General features: G+C 56.7%; 1 protein-coding gene across 3 annotated transcripts in view; it reads right to left on the reverse strand.

Annotated features, from left to right (window-relative positions):
* KCNH6 (potassium voltage-gated channel subfamily H member 6) overlaps window positions 1–23846 on the reverse strand; it is a 32890-nt gene that overhangs the window by 7967 nt on the left and 1077 nt on the right. For 2 of the 3 annotated variants that reach the window (XR_014616781.1, XM_084222078.1), the window contains exons 2-9: window positions 21483–21713; window positions 13833–13988; window positions 11120–11229; window positions 9104–9407; window positions 7373–7584; window positions 2440–2868; window positions 1322–1721; window positions 901–1100 (exon numbers count right to left, since the gene is read on the reverse strand). Coding sequence is in view for 2 of the 3 variants with exons in the window: in XM_084222078.1 (XP_084078204.1) it covers window positions 901–1100; window positions 1322–1721; window positions 2440–2868; window positions 7373–7584; window positions 9104–9407; window positions 11120–11229; window positions 13833–13988; window positions 21483–21713 (2042 nt within the window). In the remaining variant the exon portion in view is untranslated. The remainder of the gene's footprint in view (window positions 1–900; window positions 1101–1321; window positions 1722–2439; window positions 2869–7372; window positions 7585–9103; window positions 9408–11119; window positions 11230–13832; window positions 13989–21482; window positions 21714–23846) is intronic. The other variant, XM_084222079.1, reaches the window with a different exon arrangement.

Here is a 23846-nt window from a genome sequence, read left to right on the forward strand (position 1 = left end):
TAACCCAAAGCTCTCCCAGCAGCAAACCCTCAGATGCTGCCCAGTTGTTTCATGTGGCAGCAGCAACTTTAGAGGGAGATGCTGAATTCATACAAGTCTGTGTCCTGATGCTGCTCAGGATCAAATCTTAAGGATTAGAAGGAGCATTAGCAGGGAATGAGTGGGCTGATAACCTGCCCAGGGCTAAGAGACCAGGAATATGAGGTCTCATGTCTCTCCTTGCCTTATCCTTTCTCATTCCTCTGCCTTGCTTCTGGCTGAGCCATCGTGTCTGTGCACTGAATCCCAGTGCTGTGAGTCCAGTCCCCAGCCCAGAACACCTCAGCCAAGCCACATCCTCATCCCCACGGAGCCCCGGCGCTGCCGGCACAAAGGCTCGGAGACACGGCGCCTCTCCAGCACAGCCCTGCCATTGATCCCCCCTTTGCTAACAAACAGCTGCCTCTCTGGGCTCTAATTAAAATGGATCGAGGTTTATTTAAATGCCCTTCTTTCCCTGCTGCGAGAGCAGGATGCACTTTGCTTAGCAACCGGTGGTGTGGAGAGGAGCTGGATCGATACCTGCTCCGCTCCTGTGACACCAACAGACACCAGCCTGAAAGTGCTCAGTGCCAAGAGGGACTCTGAGCTCCCCACCGAACCTGCTCTCTGGCCAAGAAATGTGCTCATGATCCTGGAAAACCTCTGCATAGATGTAAAGGAACGGGCAGAAAAAGGAGGGAAGGAGAAAGGGGGATGCAGGAGGTGAAAATGCAGGAGGTGTATGGATAGAGTCTGTCTCCAGCCTCCTGCCTCTATCCTGATCAAAAGGATGGAAATCTTGGGTGGACCCAGATCTAGACACCATGTTGTTTAGGACAAAGTGCTGTGAGGACACAGGACCTGCCTGCCCGTACTCACCGCGTTCATGTCGATGCCGTTGGTGTAGGACCAGGCATGCTGGAAATACTCCTCCAGGCGCTGGCGCAGGGGGTTGGGGATCTGGTGGAAGCGGATGAACTCCTTGACCCGCAGCATCTGTGTGTGGTAGCGTGCTGTGCCTGAGTAGAGGCGCTGGATGATGGCTGAGACGTTGCCGAAGATACTGGCGTACATCAGAGCTGAAACGAGAGGGCAGGACTCAGCGGGACATGGCGAGGTGCGTGTCCAGCTACATGAGACATGGAACCAGCAGATTCCCAAAACCCAAATCTACCAGGACCTGAAAACATGTATTTCTATCGCCCCATCCATTTGTCTGTGCGGAAGAGGCACAGGCAGAGAGAGATGCTCCAACCTCCAAAACAGGGATGGGAACAGTGGGACGTGCGCAGGCACTCACAGCCAATGAGCATGACACAGATGGAGAAGATCTTCTCGGAGTTGGTGTTGGGCGAGACATTGCCAAAGCCCACACTGGTGAGGCTGCTGAAGGTGAAGTAGAGGGCAGTGACATATTTATCCTTGATGGACGGGCCAGAGGAGAGGTCGCTGTCGTTGTAGCGCTTGCCGATCTGGTCGCCCAGGTTGTCCAGCCAGCCGATCTTGTGCTCCATGTAGGGCCGCTCCACGTTGCCGATGGCGTACCAGATGCAGGCCAGCCAGTGGGCGATGAGGGCGAAGGTGCACATGAGCAGGAAGAGCACGGCTGCTCCGTACTCCGAGTACCGGTCCAGCTTCCGCGCCACGCGCACCAGGCGCAGCAGCCGGGCAGTCTTCAGGAGGCCAATGAGGGTGGTGGTCTGCAGGGGAGAGGTGAGAGACCTCAGGGATGAGCAAAGGATAAATATGGCATGTTCCAAAGGCATGTTCCCAGCTGAGCCATGCTTCCTTTGAAGGATAAAAATGCATTTCTAGAGTGTGAATCACCTTGTCCTGGAGGTGACCTCTGAACTGGGTCAGATGAGTCACAGCACAGGAAGGGCAGTTTGCCTCTGCTGATCATAAAGGCAACAAGCTCTGGGATTAGAGGTGAGCAAGTGAGAAGAGCCAAGGCCAAGCCCATCTTGTTTCCTGATGGCTCCTCGCCTTACCAGACATTGCTCTCAAAAGTGCTGCCTTTCACTCCCAGATGTGGAGCCTCCAGGCAGTACAGTAACTACAGGGTTATCCCACTGTCAACATTTTGGCTGGCAATGCACCCCCAAATTCACCCACACTGGAGTGTGGGGTCAGCCCTTAAACTGAGCCCCCAGCCTGCTCTGCTGGGTCAGCCTCAAAAAGGGGAGTGGATCCACTCTGAACACTTAGAGTAGGGACTGCCTGACTCTAAAAAACGAAATCCCAGGTCCCAGGTGCTTAAAAATCTGTAAAGACACCCTTCTCCCCCCTTTGACCAACCACATGGATTTAGCCATCCACCACTTACATCAAACCGCCCACATCCCTTTCCTTCTTTCTCATACATCTCTCCCTGTCCATCCACGCATCCCCTCCTGTCCTGACGGACCCTGCTCTTACCTCATCAGAGCCAGAGCGGAAGATGAGCAGGTCGAAGGGGATGGCAGCCACCATGTCGATGAGGAACCACCCCTTGAAGTAATGAATGGCGATCTTGCCGGGGTGGCTCACCACCTCGTCGTTGATGTTGACGTAGGTGGTGCGGAAGTTGATGACAATGTCCACGATGAACATGATGTCCACGATGAGGTCAATGATGTTGAGCGGGTCGCAGGAGTAGCTGCAGTCCCAGCGCTTCTCCTCCACCTGCTCCTCGTTGAGCAGGAAGGCGGCCGAGTAGGGGGTGAAGACGGCGGTGTAGATGACCAGCAGGAGGATGAGCCAGTCCCACACGGCCTTGAAGGGGCTGTAGTGCAGGATGGTCCATCGGTGGATGCGCGGCGCCTGCAGCTTGTACTCGGGGAGGACGTCAGCGCCCAGGGACAGCACCTGCCAGGAGAGGGGTGTGAGAAGGATGCGAGGCCAGGAGAGAGGCTGGATAATGCCAGGAACCAGGCAAGGGACTGTGCTGGTAGAGCATCGAGGAGCACACAATGGTTTCCTACAGCTTTTTCACCTTTGTTGGCTGCATATGTGTTTGTCCGGTTCCCACTGTGGTGACACCAAGGTTCTTGTCTGTCTCTGATGGTCACAGCACCCTTGGGGCAGCTTCTTACCTGCGTTATGGCCTTCTGACCCGGCACAGAGGAAAGTGCCTGCTGCTGAGCCTCCTTCTGCCCTCAGCTCTGTGCCACCTGCTTGGGAGCTGCTGGGAGTCCCTGGTGCAGGGCTATGGGTGGGCAGCCTGGAGATGCCCTCGCATGGCTGTGTCACCCAAGGGTGACAGCATATTATGCATCCTGCAAGACTTTCTTGGCCATAGCAAGTATCTTCCCCTGAATGTCCTTCTGGCACATTTGTCCTCCAAGCAGAGGGATAGCTTGGGCCACCTGCAGCAAAGCCTCAGGCAATGCCCATTTCCCACCTCACCTGTGGCCACCAATGTGCAAACACCATCTTGAGTGGTGGGATAGGGTGAGCCCCCTCCCTTGCTGTCATGTGTCCCCATGGCTCACTGGGGATGGGGACACTCCACAGCACCAGAGAGTTCCCCACACGCCCAGGCCTGGCCCAGCTCCCCCTCCAGGACCAATGCCAGCTCCTGGTGACTCTAAAGCCACTGTGGGCACACAAGACAAGACAGTGGGTATGGGAGGGGGTGAGCCCTGCTTTGGGTGCTGAGGGGTGGCGGCATGAAGGGGCTTATTTGGAGCTGGAGGCAGCTGGATCCCCTTCCTGCCTCTGCTGCTCTGCTGTCCCCCAGTGTCCCTGTGGTGCTGGGACCAGTGCCAGTTGCAGAGGAGGGTGAGGGGCACCTCAATTCTCTCTCCTGGCACTGAGCCCCTAGCTAAAAGGGAGCTTTTTGCTGGGCTGCAAAGGAGAGGAGAGAGGAAAGAGAAGAGAGGAGAAAGAAGGATACACATATCCCAAAGGCAACAGTGATGAGCATCACCATGGCTCTGGCAACAGATCTGGAAGAAGGGTGACAGGAAGGATCAAGGTTTCTTGTTCGAGGGTTTCCCGAGGGCTCCTGATGCTGCCCCTGTAGCCCCATCCCACATCCCAGAGCCCCAGGACACCGGAGCGTCCCGTGCCCCAGCGGCGTCCCCTGCTCCTACCTGCCTGCAGCTGGCCCTGCGCCCCAGGCGGCAGCTGCCCCTCGAGGTCCGGGTGTCCACCATGGGGGCCCCCAGCCCCACGGGCCCCGGCAGCGTCCGGCAGGGCGGGCGCAGCGCTCGGGCCGGGGCATTGCCCACGCAGGCTCGCAGGCACTCGGCCAGGCGGGTGGGAGACATGCGGCACGAAGGGCACCCGGGATTAACCCAGCGCGGGGTAATCAAAGGCGATCGATGCCGGGCCCCCGTGGGGACGGCAGCGCCAATGGAGCAGCGGGAGCCGCCGACGTCGGTGGTGGACGGAGAGGGGAGGGATTGGAAAAAGTGACCCGAGCGCAATCGTTGTGGAGGGAATGAGGCACCAGCCGGGCTCGGGGACCGGCTCCTGTGGGGACGGTGGGGAAGGGAACGAGGCAACGCTGATAAAACGCTTGATCCCAAAACTGGGATGCACCGGGAAGAGCTGAGATGGGCTCCTTCACCTTGTGTCTGGGAAAACCAGCAATGCTCCCAGCCTCAGCAGCTAAATGCTTGTTCTGCCTGGCTGGAGACAGCTCTGTGGGGCCAGTCCTGAATTCAGGACACCAAATACTGTTCCCTATGCTGGGGCACCTGCTCTGCCTCTTGTCCCTGGCACCTAGCTCTTGTGGAAGAAGCAAGAACAGGTTAAGCACTCTTGATTTCCAGGCAAGAATGAATAAAAAACCATGGCCCCAAAGATGTGAGGCAGAAAAGGTCACAGAAACAACCCCCAGAAGAGCATCCAAACCAACACAGAGCTAGGGAGCAGCTGCAGCCTGGTTTCTCTCTGCCCCTGAGGGATGGGAAGGTCACCCTTGGGTGACCCTGGGAGTCTCTGAAGGTGGCAGTGCCAGTGTTCCCCATGGTGAGGATCCTCCTGGGTGCCCCTTCCCTTTGTCCCTTTCCTCCTGCACTTACTGGCCTTAGCCACGGCCACAGGCTCGTGGTGTGGGGTGCTGGGTGCTGGCAGTGAGCGAGGGAGTGCAGAAGGGAGAAGGAGGAGGAGGAGGGGGCAGGGTGTGTGTAGGCTGTGGGTGATGGGGAGAGGCTCCTGTGACCCTGGCTAACCCAGGCCAATCCTCATGCCCTGTGGTGCCCTGGCACCCATCACCTTCCCAGTTGTCCCCCAGTGTCCCTTGCCTGGTGCTGGGGATAAGGGGACTGACCCGAGGTGGGGACCACTCCAGAATCACCAGGAGAGCCTCAAACACGAATGACTGGACAGGATCAGGCCCGTGGTGCTGCCTGCAGGCTGGCAGTGACCCAGTGTCACTCCCAGCACGTATCCTGGCACAGCTCAGCCCCCCATCCCTGTCCCCAGCACCCTCCTGCCCAGATGGGGGGACTGGGACACATTCCAGCTGCAGACAGGACCCCAGCCTCACAGCATCCCCTCGTGCCTCCAGCTGTGCTCCAGAGCCCTGGGAGGCTGTGGGACCTTCATTGCACTTGTGGCCTGCCCTCCCTGCCAGCTCAGGGCAGGGCCAGACCATCCCAAAGAGCCTGTCTCCACTCCCTGCCCACCCGCTGGTATTTTTAGTCGGCGTCTCGCCGCTGTCTCTGCCTCACCATGAATTATTTAACAGGCAGGAGCAGGGAGCTGTGCCTTGGGCAGGAGGTGTGGGGGACACTGGGGTGAGGACAGGGAGGGGCAGGTGCAGCAGGGAGGAGAGCTCCATCCTGTCCCATGCCATGCACCCCGTCCCACCTGGAGATTGAAAGTGGAGGGAAGATCGACCTCAGTGGGTGCTGCCCTGCAGGGCCCTGCAGCCACCAGCTCTGGTCACTCCACAACCAGCTGCTGACCCCACAGGGAGTGGCCAGCACCACTGTGACAGTCACCCCAGTGTCACCATTCACTCCTGGTGTGCTCCTTGTGATGGGGACCGGGGCATGGAGGCTGCTCTCTGTCCCTCTGGGGAGTTCAGGGGCCAACCCTGGGTCACTGCAGTCACTCCCAAATTAGAGGGACTAATGAAGGGGACAAGCCAGGGGGAAAACAAGCCTAGAAACTGTTCCATGATGTGTGAAGTGGGGAGCCCATCCCCTGTGCATGGAGGCTGTGAAGTTAAAGGTTTGCTGGCACTGAGACAGAAGGAGAATCCTGCATAGCACCCCACTCTGATGGAGCAAACTCCCAAGCCTGGAGGCTTTTCTGGGGTCAGATGGCTGCGTTTTCATTCAGTTTGCCCTGGGCTGCTGCTGCTAACAATGGGAGGTGCCCTTAGATGTATTCTGTACATTGAGGCTCTCCAGTGCCTCAGTTTCCCCACGGCTAGAAGAGCTCCTTACTCGGGATTGTGGGACACATCAGCATCTTTCAGGCACACCGATATCCCCATGGGATGCACTATTCCATGTGTCCCTCTGGGTGACAGTGTGCAAAGTGTCCCCTGCAGTGACAGTGCAGTGCCACCTGCTGTCTCCCAGGGGATCCTGTGGCCCTCGGTGTGCTGACACCAGGCCAGGTCCTCGGCTGGGCACCTCGGGGCCAGCAGTGCCCCAGGGGCTCCATTCCCAGATCTCCCCACAAAAGAAGCCACATGCACACACAAACATGCAAACACCTGTCCCCTTCAATGCCACCGTCACCAGCAGTCCATGCTGGTGTTTCCCCAGCCACAAATTGCCAGAAATACTCATTCAGGGGACTAAAATGAGAATTTCAGCCATTCAGAGGAAGGCATAACCAAACATAGGGATACTGGCATTTCCTGGGGTGGAATCTCTGGGTGTCACTGCCCTCTCTGCTTCTCTCCTCCCAAAGCCACCAGAGTGCTTGTGACTGCCCCAACCAGCAACACCAGCGCCCCATTTTCACAGACATATTTTCTGAAAAATCCTTTTGTTAGGATTTTTCTCCTGAGAAGCCTCAGAAACAAAATGTAAACAATAATTATCTGATTGCTTGGAATGTGGTTTGGAGGTTGCTTACCAACAGGTGCATCTTTGGTCTCATGTGAATTATTTCTACTTGATGACCAATCACAGGTCCCGCTGTGCTGGGACTCTGGTCAGTCACAAGATTTAATTATTCATTCCATTCCTTTCTTTGCTAGCCTTCTGATGTCTCCTTTCTCTTTCTTCAGTATAGTTTTAATACATCATTTTCTTTTAATGTAATATATATCATAAAATAATAAATCAGCCTTCTGAAACGTGGAGTCAAGACTCTCATCTCTTCCCTCATCCTAGGGGGACCCACAAACACCAGCACACCCCACCACTGCCTTGGTGGCACCTCAGGGCCCCCTTACCTGTGTGACCTTCTCGGTGACGTTCTGGGTGCGCTCCATCACCTTGTGGGGAGCAATTATCTCGATCTCTGTGGTGGAGCCTGAGCGATGCTTCTCCAGGTTGAACTCCACAAAGTTGAGTGTGAACTGGGGGATCTGGCTGATGGTCCTGTACTTCATCAGGTCCGAGTCCGACGTGGAGTTCGGGGGGTTGGGTTTGACGTGGGAAGCCTCTGAAAGAGGATGGAGAGGGACACTGAGAAGGGCAGTGAGAGCAGGAACAGATCCCCAGAGCCCTGGCCTCGTGTAGGACCTCCAGGAGCTGGGGACCACCACAAGGTGCCACCAAAAGGTGCCACCAAAAGGTGCCAAAATCTGCTTGGCCATAAAGGCTTGACTTCAGGCTGGCTCAGATGTGGGATGCCCTGCCTGGGATGCCTGAGAGAGGGCTGTTTTCCCCACACATCACCCATCTTTTCACCATTAAACCTCCTGCAGGAGGCTCACAGCAGCTGCCAAAACACAGAGACACTCAGTGTCCTTTGCTACCCCTGATGACTGTAGTGGGTTGGGGACCAACCCACTGAGATTCACCAGGGAGAGATGCCAAAACTGGCATGAAAACAGACAGGAGGAGGTCGTTCTCCTCCACCCTTTGCCTGACAAACATAGCTCCTGAGCTGCTGTGCTGGTTTTTGGCCAAACTGAACCAGGAGTCGGATGTATCCTCCACCCCCAGCTCCAGGTAGGGAGGTCAGAGCTTTCTCCAGAAGAAGAGCTGTAGTGGGGGTGGATCCTGATATTTCTCCCCGGGGATCTGCCTCTGGGTCACCCCAGGGCAGGACCAGGGAGGAAGCTGTGTAGGTGGTCATGTCATCATGTCATGGTCAGGCTTGTGGCAATGTGTTGTCATGATTGGGAGCCTGGACCCAGACCCAGAGCTCCAGGAAGATCCCCAGGCACTGTACTCAGTGTGTACCAACCTGTGCATCTCCTACAGGCAGGGCAGGGTTGTATTTTCCATTTTTTACCCCTTCTAACCCTTGCACTCTGGCATTGACCCAAGTGGTGGTGTGGGAAGGAAGTGTCTGAAGACATTGTGAAAGTTCCCAGTTAGCACCAGCCATCCTGCTGCCACCCTTCTCCCTTCCCTCCCTCTACATCGTGTCACCTCCTGAGGGTCTGTAACCTGTGACTATTGGAGGATCATGAACCCCCAGCCCATTTTTACAGCCAGATTCCACAGATTGATCTCTCTCATCCCCAGCTGAGAGCCTTCTCTTTCTTGACTTCCACCTAGTTTGTCCTCATCACTCTCATGAGAACCAGAGGTCTGGACGTGGATAGCATGATGAAGGATTGTTCCCTCCAGCCCTTCAGAGTGGCCTGGCCAGTGCCTCACTCACCTCCAACACGTGGACACAGCTCACACTGCACCTGCCTGCAGAGCCCTTCCCTCCCTCCCTCCAGGGAAGGTGGGATGGCATCGGGATGCCCCTTGTGTGGGCCAGCCAAATGCAACCTCACACGGTCTCACACCTCACACACAAACCACGGACAGCTCTACCTACAGAGCAGGACCTGCCTTTGCAGGGAATCTCATGGAGACCAGTGGGGTTTGGGGGGAAGACCCAGGTAATCTCCACTTTGCAGAGGGAAAAGAGACCGAGACCTCCCCCCCGAGATGCGCTGGGGCCATCGCCAGAGCCCTGAGTCCCGCAGTAGAACCGACAGCTCCGGGGTTTTCCCTACCTGAGTTTGCCCTCCTTTCCCTGAATTTTCTCTGGAACTCAGACCTCGCAGCCTCAAAGTTGTCCAAGGAGGAGACCCTGCGGAGGCTGTGGAAGCTGCCCCCGGGGCGAGACCGAAAGAAACCCCATGCGGGGTGTGGGCCCAGCACGGGAGGCTCTTGTTTCGGGGACGAGTGTTGTAGGGTGGGGTCGGCCTCCAGGCTCGGCCTCCGCTCCTTTTCCAGGAGGGATTCGGTCTCTGACTGCATACAGTTTTCCTTGGGCGATGTCTTCAAGTCCCTCAAAATCAGGGAGTCACCACCAGGCTTTAAGACAGCCAGGAGAAAGCGTTGTATTAGAAGGAGTCCCCGCGTGCTGTGGGGGAAGGTGAGGGAGCCGGGGTAGGTAAGAGGAGAGGCAGAGGGCTGGGAAGCACTGCAGTTCCTGAGGTCATCTCCAGCCTGGACCAGGACCTGCTGTGGAGTGGGGCGACCGAGTCCCTGGGGACTTGGCAGCTCCCAGCTCCTGCCAGCTCCCGCCGGAGGCTGGGCGGCCGCGGGGAGGTTTGCGAGGCGATGCTGCACAGGTGGAAGCAGGTGAGAGCAAGAGAAGAGGAGCCCTAGGGACAGGCTTGCCTGGAGTACCTGCTGTGCCATGCGTCTTTCTGAGATGTCCCTGTGTCCCACCATTGGGGCTGTCTTTCCCTCCCCTGCTGCAGGATGCTCAGGCTGCCACCGAGGGTCGGTGCCCAAGCCCTGTGCTGGTGTTCATGGGGGAGGATGTGCTCTGCACCAGGAAGCACTGGAGGAGCTGCTGGGTTTGCATTTTTGGCCATAGTGCTCCTCCTTCTCCTACAGCCACTGTAAAGCATGGCTAAACCTTTTTCCCTGTAGACCTGAAGAGTTTCCAGACTTTAATTTCTGCAGTGGGGTGTGCAAGGCAACCACCTTTGGGAGTAGAAACCCACGAGAACGTGTGCCTGCAGTAATACCCACAGGAGGAACTGGGGCACTTCTCACCATCCCTAAGGCCCTTTAGGGCAGGTTTTAGGATGGGGTGCCTGGAGAGGCTGGCTGCTGGCTGGCCCTGCATCTCAGGGCTGTGGCCACTTGACCACCTCCAGTGAAATGTTGCATCATCAGGCTGTCCTCAATGCACATTTTCCATTCCGCACTGCAGTGCCCCGTGCAGCTCCAGCCTCGGGGCACCCAGAGCTTTTAGCAGTGCTGGTGCCTATGGGAATGATGTACCCAAAGCATCTGATAACCCTACACACATCTTCAACCTACCATAAGCACAACCTTTGAGAAGACAGGCACCTTCCATCTCATTATGTCTATGATTTGGGGAAGCAGATTTATCCAGGCTGCCTGGATACCCCAGACCCTGGCACCCAGGGATGCCTTAGCAGAGCAAAAGCCTCCTGCTCACAGCCTTGAGCTGCAGCATTTCAGAAAACAACAGGTCTTGGACTGGAGGTACCTTGAGCACTGTTGACAGTCAGGAAGCCACCAAGAACAGCAATCTCTAGACAGGCCCCACCAACAGCTTTTCAAGGTTGGTGACAGCATCACCTTCCATCATGGGAAGTACAATCTTTGCTGGAGGGCTGAGAAGCTGGACCTGCCTGTGCTGCCTGGTCCCTGCCAGGAAAACATGGGGAAATGAGCCTGCCAGTCCTTGCTCAGAGCACACCATGCTCCTACAGCCACCAGCACGTCCCCTCCTCGAGGTGGGGACAACTCCCTGGAGCTCCACCATCCTGCACGACTTGGAGTGTGGAGGCAGAGCTTCCTCCCAGCTTTGGCACATCTCCCACTCCCCCCTCGAGCCGTGGGATGTGCAGAGCAGCAGAGTGGAGCTGCAGCCCGCACGGCCAAAGCCCCGCGCTCGCTGCCAGCCCAGCACTGCCCCGTGCCCTGCCACAGGAGATGGCCCAAACCACAGCAGCCAAGGGGGACTGGGGTGGGGACAGCGAGGGGGAGCGCTGGGACCTGGCCTGAGGCGTGGGCTGGTATCAGACAAAGGCTACTGTTACCTTTCCATAGTCAATGGCTACTCCATCAAACTCACTGGTGGGCAGAGATTTCCGCTGGATTTTGAGGCGCCGCAGGGACGGGAGACTAAACTTCAAACTCCTACCTTCACCTTGTTAAAAAGAAAAACAAAACACAAGAGAGAAAGATGTGACCTAGCTGCATGTGATGGCTGGAGCGAGGCAGGACAGAGGAGAGGCTACAGAGAATTTTGGGTGGCTCTGGGGGACGCACATGCTGTGTGGCCCTTCCTCCTCCAAAGCACTGGCTATTCCCATGCCATCACAGTGCCATGTGCTCAAGGCAGACCCTGACCTGGCAACAAGCTCCTCTGAGCTGGAGAAGAGTTTCCTACAACTGCAGATGTGAGATGGGAAAGGTACAGAGCATCCCTAAGCCAATTAAAGAGGTTAAAGCCAATTAAGGGATTTGGTCCCGGAGGAAATCGAGCCTCTAAATCTCCTTGGTGGAACTTTAGGGAAAAAAACCCCACACAATAGAGATGGTAATTTAGAAAGGCATAAAAAGAAAAGTAGTTCTAACAATTTTGTTCCTGGATTTGTTTTGAATTTTCAGTGAGAGAATTTGGACCACAAAACCAGGATCCCTTTCTGCCATCACAGGGGACCACCTCACAGGGGACTGGGGCTGGGACAAGGGCAGCCAGGGCTGCTAGGAGCTGTGAGAGAGGTGCAGGAGAGGAAGAGCCCAGATCTGGAAAGGGCTCAATGCCCCTGGTTGTGACACTCAATGCAAAGTCACTTGTCCTCTTCTAGAGGAGACAATGGTCACTTGCTACTGCAGAGTTTGTGTGAACAGCTGGGTTCACACCCTCGGGGCCTGGGTCAGCCCTGAAGCTCATCCAGCAGCACCAACTCTGCTCCCTAACTGCACAAAAGGTGGCCTAAATCCTGGGGTGGGTGGGATGTGGCAAGAGCTCCACAAAGACCTTGTCCCCTGGGAAAAAGCAGCATGTTGAGGAGCTCTTTGGTTTTGGCAAGATTAGCTTCCCTCATCTGGCCCCAAATCACCACCAAGCTGCTTGGGCAGGGTCCCAGCCTGCCCAGAAATGCCCCTGCTCGTGGGGCACCATGCAGGCTCCCTCTGCTCACCCCATCCCTACTGCCTAGAGCAGCTTTTCAGCTGGAAGAAGCAAAGCATCCGACTTTCCCTGCACACCAGTGAGCTGGAGACCAGCAAGGCAGCCACCTGTGGCTATGCAATGAAAGACTGAGTCAGAAAAGCTGTGCACAAGAGCCTGATCAGGATGGGCACCAGCAGCTCTGGCCTTTCCACACCCCCTGTCACTGGAGTGGGAAAGCCAAGAAACACAACATCCCTTGGGATGCTCAATACAACATCCAGCATGCAGGGAAGGGGCAGGTGCTCTTGGTCTGGGTGCCTCCTGCCAAAGGTGTGTCTTTGGCTGGGATGGGATATGGCTGCATCATGTGTTGAGACATTCTGAGAGCTGGTGGGGGCTGCAAAGCAACACTGGTGCTGGAGTTTAGGATTTCCTCTGCAGGTCATGCATAGAGGGTAGCTGGTACTAAAGCAATCCATCAAAAATACGAATCCCATCACTTCACAGACCTATGAACACATGCACAGTTATCTGTCCATTCACACTCACACATCCACGAGCCCCCTGTGTGCATGCCTGCCCTGAGCATGTACAAACCCTCCCAAAACCCTGCTGGTACCTACACAGACACCTGAGTGCTCCAGGATATAGATATGGACCTAGCAGGAATGCACTGAGACTCACCCAAACTCCAGTTCAATGTCCCCATGGCTCCCTGGCTCTGACCCTGCTGTGCCACCCCATGTGCCAAGGAGGGACAGACCCATGTTGCTCCCACAGCTTTATTTTGAGGCCTGCCCAAAGCCTCCCAGCAGCACCCCTAGGGAATGTCATCATGGAGGCAGAGGTGGGGTTATTTCCTGACTCAAGGAGAGCTGACCAGCACTGAGGGCTGGATGGAAGGAGGAGATTTAGAATCACAGCTCTTTGTCAGGTCTAACATCTGCCTCCCTGAATATCCACATCCCCTCAAGAGCCTCACCACAGCTTCCCTTTGATCCAGTCTTCCCAAAAAAGGGAATTTGAGTTCTCCACTGTCTCCAAAACCCTAGAATGAGCCTAGGAGAGCAGGGAATAGCCTGAAGCTGGGGGCAGGCTGAGCCACTGCAGTGCAGCCATCCTTGTGCCATTGGCCTGCAGTGACACCCCCACAGCACAGCCATGCTCTTGGTGACACCAAATGTCCCCTGGCCCTGCTGGTGACCCCGCACACAGGTCCTGCCCCACACCAGCACCCCCAGCCCAAGCCAGTATTAAATATGGAAAAGATCCAGCAATGCAGGGGGGTTCACGGAGGGGACGCCACTCTCAAAAATGCACCATCCCATGCAGAACAGGCTGGGCAGCCCCCAGCCCTGTTCCCCAGCTCTCTGGGATTTCAGGAAGTGTATGCAGACAGCTGTGAGGACAAGGGGAGCACAGCTGGCTCCAGCAGCCTTTCCCCATCCAGCTGGGCTTTGCCTGGACCACTCTGAGCAGGCAGAGCCGCGGCTGCGCAAAAACACAAACCTCATCCCATGCAGGATCCTGCCCGGACACAGATGCATCCTTCAGTCCCCCGTGCTCCCCAGCAAGCCCTGGGATGAGGCTGCAGCGCTGCCCTCCCGGCCCCACCGCCCCCGGGCACGCACCTTTGCTCCAGTTGTGCGACAGGCGCTGGTGCAGGCTCCGCCCGGTGCTCTTGGCGATCAGCTGGGCCAGGTCCTCGAAGTTGAGGATGAACATGATGACGACGCCTTCCTCGTTCTTCACAGGCACCACATCCACCAGGCAGCGGAAACACGACGCTGCCGAGCAGAGACAGGCTCAGGGGGGCTGCCTGGGAGACTCTGACCTCCCCCTCCCCTCCAGCACCAAAGACTTTGGGCAGAAAAGTGGGGTTTTGAGCACTTTGATGGGTTGATGGGTAGTGGAGGGTATGGAACATGATCTGAGCTCTGGGAAAGGGCCAGATCCCTGAAGCATCCCAATCACACTGATCACATCTCTTTTTTTCTGTCCCAGACAGTCATTTATATTAATGTACTTGAGAGCAGCAATTAAAGAGTGAGTAATTAAGAACTCAGGAAGTCCCAGGTAGTGGTTTAACCTCATTAAGCATCCTGCTTGTAATCATGCTGCAGTTAATTGCCCTGCAATCACCAGGCAGTTTTTGGGGACTGGATGCAGGCAATGGGGGTGAGCCCACGTGGGGAGCAGTGGGATCAGTCCCCAAGGGCATTCCCTAAAGGCATGGAGTGGCCAGGCATGGCCTTGTCTTGTCCTGCCATGGGGAAACTGAGGCACAAAGGACCGGCTCAGTGTCCTGGGAATGATGGAGGCTGTGAGGAGCACCCCAAATATATCCATAGGGATTTTCCTGTTGGATGTCAGCTCGACCCTGCGGCTCGTCTTGTGCAGCAGCCAGGCACCAGGCTGCAATTAGAGGCAACTGAAAACACCTGCAGGTCTTTTCCAAAGCACCCAGTGAAGTGGTTTCCCACCTCCTTTGCCAGCTTTAATTCCCACCAAATCCTCCAAAAACCTATAATGACTGAGTCTCTTGAGCTGTGTGCTGTTGCTTTGGCACTGATGGGAGCGGGACCCCCCCCAAGCCACAGCCCTCTGGCAAAACCCCCCCAGGCTCCTATCCCAAAACTCCCAGAGATGATGGAGCACCCAGGTACCATTCCAGCCACCTCCCTGCCCGGCAGGGCTGCCCGGTGCGGATCGCGGATCCCGCCTTCCCCCGGGGATTAGCGGCCGGGCAGGGATGCGCGGCCGGCCCGACCCAGCGCTCCCGCTCCGGCCGTGGCCGCGCTCCAGCCGGGAGGGGCATGCTGGCCTTCCTGCGTATAATTTTAAGGAGCTCAGGGCCTCCCGTAATCAGGAGCAGATGGCCGGCATCGGGCAACTTCAAAATCTGCCGTGACGTCAGGGATGTGCACATACACGGACACACACAGGCACAAGAACAGGAAAGAAATGGATATGGTGAAACCTGCTTAAAGACCCCAGCAGCCGTGATTTGTTCGTCTGTTCTGTCTTTCTTTCTCTCTTTTTCTCTCTCTTTCTCTACTGCTCACCAAAGGGAGAGGAAATCCACTCAAATGCGTGAGCTGGGGAGGAGAGAGTGGATTTTTGGCAGATAAAGCTGTTTGGGGGCTGCATGGCACTTGTCAGGTTACCTCTGTGTGGAGAAGGAAGAAAAGACTCCTTTCCCTCCCTTTGTCAGGATTTTTAGGGATCTTTAGATGAAGAGATGCCCTGTAAGTGATGCTGAGTGAGGTGACACGGTGCCATCCCTAGGATGCCACAGCTCTGCTGGTGTTGATGCCACTGCTGTGTGCAGGGGCTGTGCACAGGGGAGCCCACTCAGGGATGCTTTCTCCTTTGGTGTGTTAGAAATGAGAAAATCTTTTCCCCCAGGGGTGATTTTGAAGCATCATCGATTTCCTGGAACCCACAAGGTTCATTGACATGGGCAGCCATCAACCCCACACTTCCCCCTGGACTGGGAATTCTGTTCCAGACAGCCCAACCATGGCTCAGGTGCTCTGCCCTCCTGCATTCCTTCACTGCCTCAGGTTTCCTTCCTAAGTTCCTCCCTGGCAGTGGGAGGGGATGGGCTCTGAGCTGTTCTCAGGGAGGGGCTGGATCCTGGCAGGAAAGGGTTAATCCCATGGCCAGTGCTGAACAGCTGAAAACTGGGCCCAGTTACATCCAGTTGGAGGGATAGAAGGAGCAGCTGGGAGGTGGCTGGGGGTGGGTTTGGGTGGCAGCTGGTGCCTGGTTTGATCCTGCAAATCTGGGAGGTGCTGAGCTTGAGCAGCCCTGGCCAATGTCACTGTGAGCCCCTCACTGATCCCTTCTTAAATTAAATAAAATCGACTAGTTCTGTTGGGAGGGAGCTACAGCAATAATCTAGTCTAACTGCCTGGCCAATTCAGGGTTGGCCAAAAGTTAATTCCTCTCCAAAACCAGGGAATCACCCCAAAAGTGACCCCAACAGGCATGCCAGGAACTCAGTGCCTTGCTCAGCCGCACATCTCACAGCATGGAGGTGTCAAGGGAATGAGGGAACATCAGGGTCAGGGATGGGAGCAGCAGATTCCCTTAAGCCTGGCCCAAAGGCAGGCCATTCCCCCAGGATTTGGGGTACCCCCAGCTCTGTGGAGAGGCTGCAGGTGGGAGAGCCGTGGCACTCTCTGCCCTGGCTCAGTTTCCCTGTGGTGAGCCAGCCTGGGCTCTGCTGAAGGCTGAGCCTGCTCATCCTTCTTCCCAAAAACCAGGCACCCCAGAGCTGCTGCAGCACCAGGGGCTGAGCCAGCCCCAGGAGGCTCCTCAGGCCTGCCCTCCCATCCTTGCTCCTCGACCCACTGTCCCCATCCATCTGACTGTCTCTTCCCTTCAGCTGTTCAGCTAATCTGTCTCCATCCATCTAATTTTATCCAGCCACCAAATGATCTCCTGGAGGAGCCCTGGGGGGATTCACAACCTGCCTGTGCTCTGTGGCCACCAGCATGAGGGTGCCTGTGCCCATCTGGGGTGAATCCCAGCCTGGGGGCTGCAGACAGGGGGAAGACATGGAGGGTGGTTTGAAGGGTCCCACAGCCAACGTGGTGGGCTTGTATGAGCTGGGAAAAGCAGCCCATTCCCTAAATTTCTGTTTGACCTTCCAGCACCCAGCCCAGCTCCCCCAAGCTGAGGTTTGTGCTCTCTGACCCAGCGTGTCTTCTGACCTTGATAAAAGCCAACACTTAATAACATTAAAAATGTCATGGTTGGGGGCCCTCCCTCCCTGTCCCCTTATCCCCTGCAGGCACTGGTGGTTAATGCATTTGTCATCAGTATTGTCATCAGTATCATCAGTATTAAACTAATCAACAGGACACGGGGGTTTCCAGAGCCGGACACAAGCCAGCATTGTTATGAATATTAAAAAAGAGAGCTATTAATCTGTGCCTAGAGCTCTTCCCCAGGCCTGCCCTCCCCCCAGAGAGGAGATTTAATCTGCAGGGTCTCATGGCAGAGTGGTTAAAGCTATAGTGGTATTATATAAAGGAGCAGAGGAGAGGGGCTGGGAAGGGCACAGAGATGGGGATGGCTGGCACGGCCAGAGAGGAGCCTGGAGGACCAAGCTGTGCTCCCATCCTGGGATAAATCAGTGTCGGGGCTGGGTGGAACTTCAAAGGGAAGTGCAGATTGCTGGGAGGCTCTAAAGCAAATCCCTGAGGTGGGATGGAAAAAAAAAAAATGGAGAGAGAGTCTGAGCTAGAGGGAGTTTGGTCACTCTTGGGAGCTGGGGTGAGCCCCTGCAGGTCTGCATCCCCCTGCACAGGGAGGGAATGTGCAGCACAGGGTCTGCCCTGGCCCCTCTCCCCACACCCAGAGAGGGCATCAGGAGACTGAAACCTGCCAGGACACCAGGCCAGCAAAAAATGACCTTATTAAGTAACATCAGCGGGACAGAGGCTCCCCTGTGCAGGGATTTGTGTGCTTACAGGCCTCTCTGGCTGGAAGCAGCAGTGGGGAAGGAAAATCAGGAGCTGGCTGAGGGTACCCGCCAAAGTGTTGCCACAAGAAAGATCCAAGCCTAGCAGGGTGCTTTTGGGTGCAGGTGGAAGGATGCTCTGATCCCCAGGAGCCAAAAGGGGTCCTGGATCAATACAGTGGGTTGGCAAAATGCATCTTAATTCTGCCAGGACAGGGATCTCAGGAAAAAGCCTCCTCCAGGCAGCATCCTTAGAGCTGCTGGGGATGATCTGGGCCTGTCCTTTTGTTCATGGGACATCAGGTCCAAGCAAAAAGCACCTGTGGGGATGAAAAATGTATCTCTTCCAGCTCTCTGCCCTGGTCACACTGGCCCTGGGGCACAGCCAGGGCAATGGGGGTGCCTGGAGCTGCAGCACAGCCGTGCCAAGGATGGCAGAATCAGCTCTGCAGGGCAGGATCTCCGGGACCAGAGCTTTTGCCATTGTGAGGAGGGATGTTTATAAGTTCCCATCTGGAGCTGGGCCCTGGTGTCCATCCCCTTCCCGAGGTCACAGACTGACCCTTAAAGCAAACAGCAAGCAGCAAACAGCCCTAGCTTGGCATAAACCCCATGGGTTTGCACAAGCCAAGAGCTCAGCTTGGGGTTGGGGTTTGTCAGCTGGCTGTGCCTTCCTACACCCAAGAAGTCCCCTTGGTCCTGCCTTGACCCCACCATGGGGCAGGAGCAGAGGCTCCCTGGGGCTGCCAGCACCAAATCCCTGACAGTGCCAGGATGCAGCAGCTGCTGGTGGGATTTGCCCTCCTGCTCCCAGCTGGGCACGTCACAGGTTGCTGTTTACAAAGCTGGAGAAACCCTGGCTGGGTCCATCCCCCTGCCTGAGCCAGGCTGCCTGGCAGCAGCTGCTGGAGAGGTGCAGTGCCACGGATGTGCCCTGGGCTGGGGACAGAGGGGACATGTCACAGGGGTGCCCCTGCCCCCTTGGGGTGTGGTGGCACTCCCCAACCCGTGCCTGACTGGCTGCTGGCTCGGGTCCCCCATGGGGACCTGTTGGGGGGATATGTTGAGTGGCACAGGGCACCCCAATCACTCTCTGACCCTCCCAGGGGAAAATCCTGGCTTCTGCACCAGTGTTATGAGTTTGCTGGCCTGATCCCAGTCCCTAATCCCAGTTCCATGGGGACTGACACGAACTGCTGCTGGAGGGGACAAGCTGTGGGCTCTGCCCAGGAAAGGACAGGCTGGAGGGGCTGGGGCTGCCCCACCAGCTGCTCCAGCTGTCGCAGCCACATCTCCCCTTTCATATTCATCAGCATCACATTCATGCAGATTAAGCAGAGCGAGTGCCACCAGCTGCTGCTGCTCAGGCCATGCTACCACGGTGGCACTCAGCACCTGTGGCCACCTCCTGCTCTGGGGACCCCGTGAGCCCTGGCCAGTGGCTTCGCTGCAAAGCACATCCCCACCTGGGGAGGGAAAAAAACCAACCCTGGACGCAGCTCAGCTCCTCGGTGTCATCCTCAGGGGATGCTGGAGGATTTGAGCTCTGGCCACAGTGGACAGTGTGTCTGCAGGGCTGGGGGCCATGGCTGCTCCTTGCTGTGGCAGGAGCTGATCCCGTGCTGACCCCCCTGTCTGGGCCAGTTCCAGCTGTGTAGCATCTTGTAAGGAAATTAACTTTTCACTGATCTCCCAGCTTTGAGCTGGGGATTAGAGCCCACACGCGCTGCAAACGGGCTCTTCCCTCTTTCCAAGGCCTTTTTGGGGCTGGTATGGCAGGGAGGGACAACAGCTCTGCCTGGACTGGTCCCACCTTCCCCCACGGGAAGGTTCCATTCTTGGTTCCATTTTGGAGCTGGGCTAACTCTTGGCACCCCTGGCTCGTTTGGCTCTGTTTATAATTACAATTAGGTGATGACAGCACGGACATCCGGGTGGGGACCGAGCAGCCAGGCTGTCCCCAGGGACACACATCCCCCATCACTCAGCATCCTGCCTGACCCCAGCCACCCTTGGGTGGCCCCTTCCTACCTGCCTCATCCATCCCGCCCTGGCCCTGCTCGGGTGTCTCCAACGGGCAGATTTTGGGTTTGATATTGCCTCTGTCAGCCAGAAAAGCGAGGAAACAACCCCGCGAGCTGCAGAGCCGGGAGTACCGCAGTAATAAACAGCAGGTCGAGGCTGGAGATTGGTGCTGCTGGTATGAAAAAGAGGACAGGCAGGTTCGGAGCTCTGCTGGCTAATTAAGCAGCAGCTCCCTATAATGCAAAAGCCTTTTCTTTGCCGATAAGACCCATTTATAATGGGCCGAGCGGTCGCAGGCTGAGTGCTGGGGGGAAACAATTGGAAAGCATGCTGCTGGTGGGGCTGGGTTTTAAAAATAGACATGAAGGGTTTGCTTCTGGGCTTTTTTATTTTTTCCCCTCCTTTTTCAATAAAAAAAGAGAAGAAAGCAGCTCAGAGCTGCAATGAGAGTTCCCCATGGCCTAGAGGAAGAGCAGGGCTCCGAGGACAGCACCGAGCATCCCGTGAGCCCAGCAGGAATGCTTCAAAGCAGGGAGCATGGTGATGCATCAGGCTCACAAGCCAAGTAGTCCCCAGAGACAGAATGGGAAACCATCCTGAGGGAGGGAGGGAGGGAGGGAATGGACCAGGGCTGCCCATGCTGTCCTTGCCACAGCCAGTGCATGGCCACGCAGTGGCACTGGATGGGAGCAGGGGCACAGCGTGTGCCACTTCCCTGCGTGTCTCCTGCACTGCGCTGGGCTCCAGCCAGGCCCTGCGACTGCTGAAGGGGGGGACTTGCACCCAGACCTGGCACCACTCATGGCCCCTCTCCACCCAGGAGTGCCCCACAGGAAGAGCCTCGACCGAGTGGCCCGATCCTGCCACCACAGAGGGTCAGGTCCCGCCGGGATAACACGCAGAGGTGCTGCCAGTGAATAATTCCGATACGCTGGCACCTGGATGCCAGCCCCGGAGATAGGGTCTGGGAGGGAGGCCAGGACACCCGGGTGCCAGCCCCCAAGATAGGGTGCTGGGCTGGGAGCCAGGGTTCCTGCCTGCTCCTTCCTTTTGCTTCCAGTGATTCTCCTCTAACTGGCTGTCCAGGAGCTGCCAGCAGTGGGGTGCAGCCCTGTGCTCAGGCCAAGCCCCCATCAATACATGGGAAAGCTCCATAGGTTAAAAAAGGGAAACACTTCATATTTTTAACCTCCTGTGAGCACTGGACCTGCATTTCCCTGCCTCTGGGAGCCCTGGCCACTGCTGTTTTGCAGCATCCAGCACTAAATATTTATTTAACTTCCTGCCGTATTAGAACTAATCACTCGTATTTTCCATCAAAGCTTCATTTTCATCTTAACGTAATTCCATCTGTGCACGCACAGCCGCATCCTGCTCGCTGCAAAGGCAGCTCTGAGCCCGTTGGCTGCACCCACTCTCAGCAGAGATGGGGGGTCTGTCTCATCTCATCTTGGACTGGGAGACCCGTGTCCAAGCCTGGCTTCTCCACAGATTCTCATTCCTGGCGCAGGGATCCCACAAGCAATGACACAGCTTGTCCCAGGAGCTCCGAGCCGTCCCCAAAGGCTCACAAATGACCTGATTCCCAAATCATCTGGCAACACCCTCTATTGCTCAAGGTCCCAGTGGCAGCAGAGACGCCTCCATCCCACCAGGAGACGGCAAAGCCCTGAGCCTGGGTGCAATCCCGATGTGTTTGTGTCCCACCAGTGGCTTCCCCCAGCCCCAAGGCAGGGCAGGTCCCCCCGCCCACCGCTGGCTCACCCCGCAGAGCGACTCTTACTGTCTTTGCGGTAGTAGAGGATCTCCAGCTTGCACTCCTCGGAGCCCAGCAGGGCCTGGGTGAGCTGGGCAATGGAGCTCTTGGTGGTGTCAGGCCCCGTGAGGAAGTCGCAGGTGCAGGGCTGCTGCATCACCTCCACGCGGGAGTAGCCGAACATCTCGCAGAAGCCGTCGTTGCAGTAGATGATGGCACAGTTCTCCATCTGGGCGTTGGCAATGAGGAACTTGCGGTCTGCAGGGAGGCAGAAGAGAGAGCAGGAGGCTTAGAGGGGTGGTGGGGATCCACGGAGGCTGGGGACAGCCGGGGTGTGGGGGGCCAGCTTGGGATTTTTGATGTGACACTGGTGACAGCTCTGGGGCAACAGCGGCTGACGTCAGCCCACACAGTCCCAGGTACTGCTCTGCTCTTCAGAGAGAGAAATTATCCCCGATTCAATGTGAATTTGTGACTGTGGGGACAGGGGAACCCAAAGTAGGGGTCACAGTGGAGCCAGTTTTGCTGGGATTGGCCAATCCCTGCAGCCTTGACATTTCACCACAGGCATGTGGGGACTCTCTGCTGTCTAATGGGCAATCTGTCCCTGAACGGCACTGCAGGCAGAGGGGAGAGCTGCTGCAGCCTCTGTCCCTTCCCAGGAGCTTATCAGGGACCTGAGTTATCTCAGAGACTTTCCACCCTTGCTCAGATTTGACTGAAGTCAGGCAAGGGGCAAGAGGAGGAGTGAGTGTAAGGCTTGGCTTCATGGGAAGCAGGGGTGAAACCCATCACATTAATGATTCTCCTAATATTTTATAGCATAATTGTGCCTTTGGGCTGAAGGTGAAATCCAGACTCTGCTGGGCTTTGTGGCCCCTGTGCTCAAAAAGGAAAGTGCTCAAGGGCAGGAAAAGGGAAACTGAGGCAGAGAGTGGTGCTGCCCCATTCCCTCCTGGTGCTGCAGCCACCTAGGTTGGGCTGGGGCCAGACTTGCTGCCTTGCCAGGGTGTGTGGCAGTGCTGCACAGCCCACGTCATCCAGCCCACATGGAGCCACTTCCATCCTTATCTCGGGGCGAGCTCTGATTTGGTTTGATTTTGTGGGTTTTTAAGGATAGCAGGGAGTGCTGGGCTCTGGGACAGGTTTGCTGGGATGTGAATGCCACATCTCCCCCAGCACCATCTCCCTCATCATTTGGCATCAGGTCTGGGCTGGAGCTGAAGGCAAGTCTGAGCAGAGGGTCCATTTGGAGGCTGCCTCCCAGCCCAGACCCCAATTAATCTCCTGGATTACCCAGGAATGGCATCTGCATCTTGCATGGTCCAGAACCCTGCTGCGCTCCAGCCTCACAGGGAATTTCACCCAAATGCAAGAGGAACCTCTGCACAGCTGTGGCACTGAGCACTGGGACCTGGTGGGGTGGGGGGACCCCTCCCAGGCACATCAGGGCTGTCCCCAGTGGCACCTCCAGGGTCCCAGCTCTACAGGATGCCTCCCAGTAAAACCAGTGTCCCCAGGGATGCTGCACAAGTCTCCTGCTTCATTCCACCCTCTGACAGCCCCTTGGTAGCCCTTTATGGGGGACTCCCATTCTGGCACCCTTCTCTTTCCCACACAGGGCTGATGCTGGTGCAAACAGCACAAACCACCATAGAAAAACGTTTCCCAGTTCCTTCTTCCCAACCCTTCTAGATCCAAATTGCTTTGCCAGCACTAGGAGGGGACCTTCTCCCAAAGCCCTGCTTCTGGGGCACACTCCCCACCTGTGATGAACAGTTTCCCCATCCAGTGTCAGCTCCATGGACTGGATCCAGTCTGGATCCTGGCTGGGCTGGCGCAGGACAGGATTTACAGGGCTGGCAGGGCGCCGGAGCAAGCTGTGCTGAGCACAGGGATGTGACCACGACCAAGATGGGAAGGAGCTGCAGAGCCACGTCTCCTTGGGGGGTTTTTTCACCCCCAATTTGCTTTCTGTCCTGCTCTCACCTGCAGATTTTCCCTTGGTCCCACAGTAGCAGGGTTCTGCACCAGCCCTGGCCGGGCTGCAACGGGGACTCCCCAGGAGCAGCTACACCCATGGGAGCTGCGGTGCTGGGGATGAGGGCAGCACCCACAGGCACGGAAGAACTCACTGCCTGTAGCAAAGATCTATTAGGTGCGCTGGTTTGCTGTCTCCCAACACCTGTCACAGCACGAAACTGCCGCGGGGGAGCGTGGGGCGATGTTTCGGCAGAACCCAGCTGGTGCCCGACATGGCTGGCAGGGAGCGGGCAGGGAGCGGGGGCCTGGCTCTGTCCTCGCTGTCACGCCTCACCGCCTGGCCCCGCTGCTCCCCAGCCGCCGCTTCCCAGGGGGAACTGATAGGAGCCAGGGACAGTTTTTCTCACT

This window comes from Fringilla coelebs (genome assembly GCF_963513975.1).
Source record: "Fringilla coelebs genome assembly, chromosome: 27".
Classification (NCBI taxonomy): Eukaryota; Metazoa; Chordata; class Aves; order Passeriformes; family Fringillidae; genus Fringilla; species Fringilla coelebs.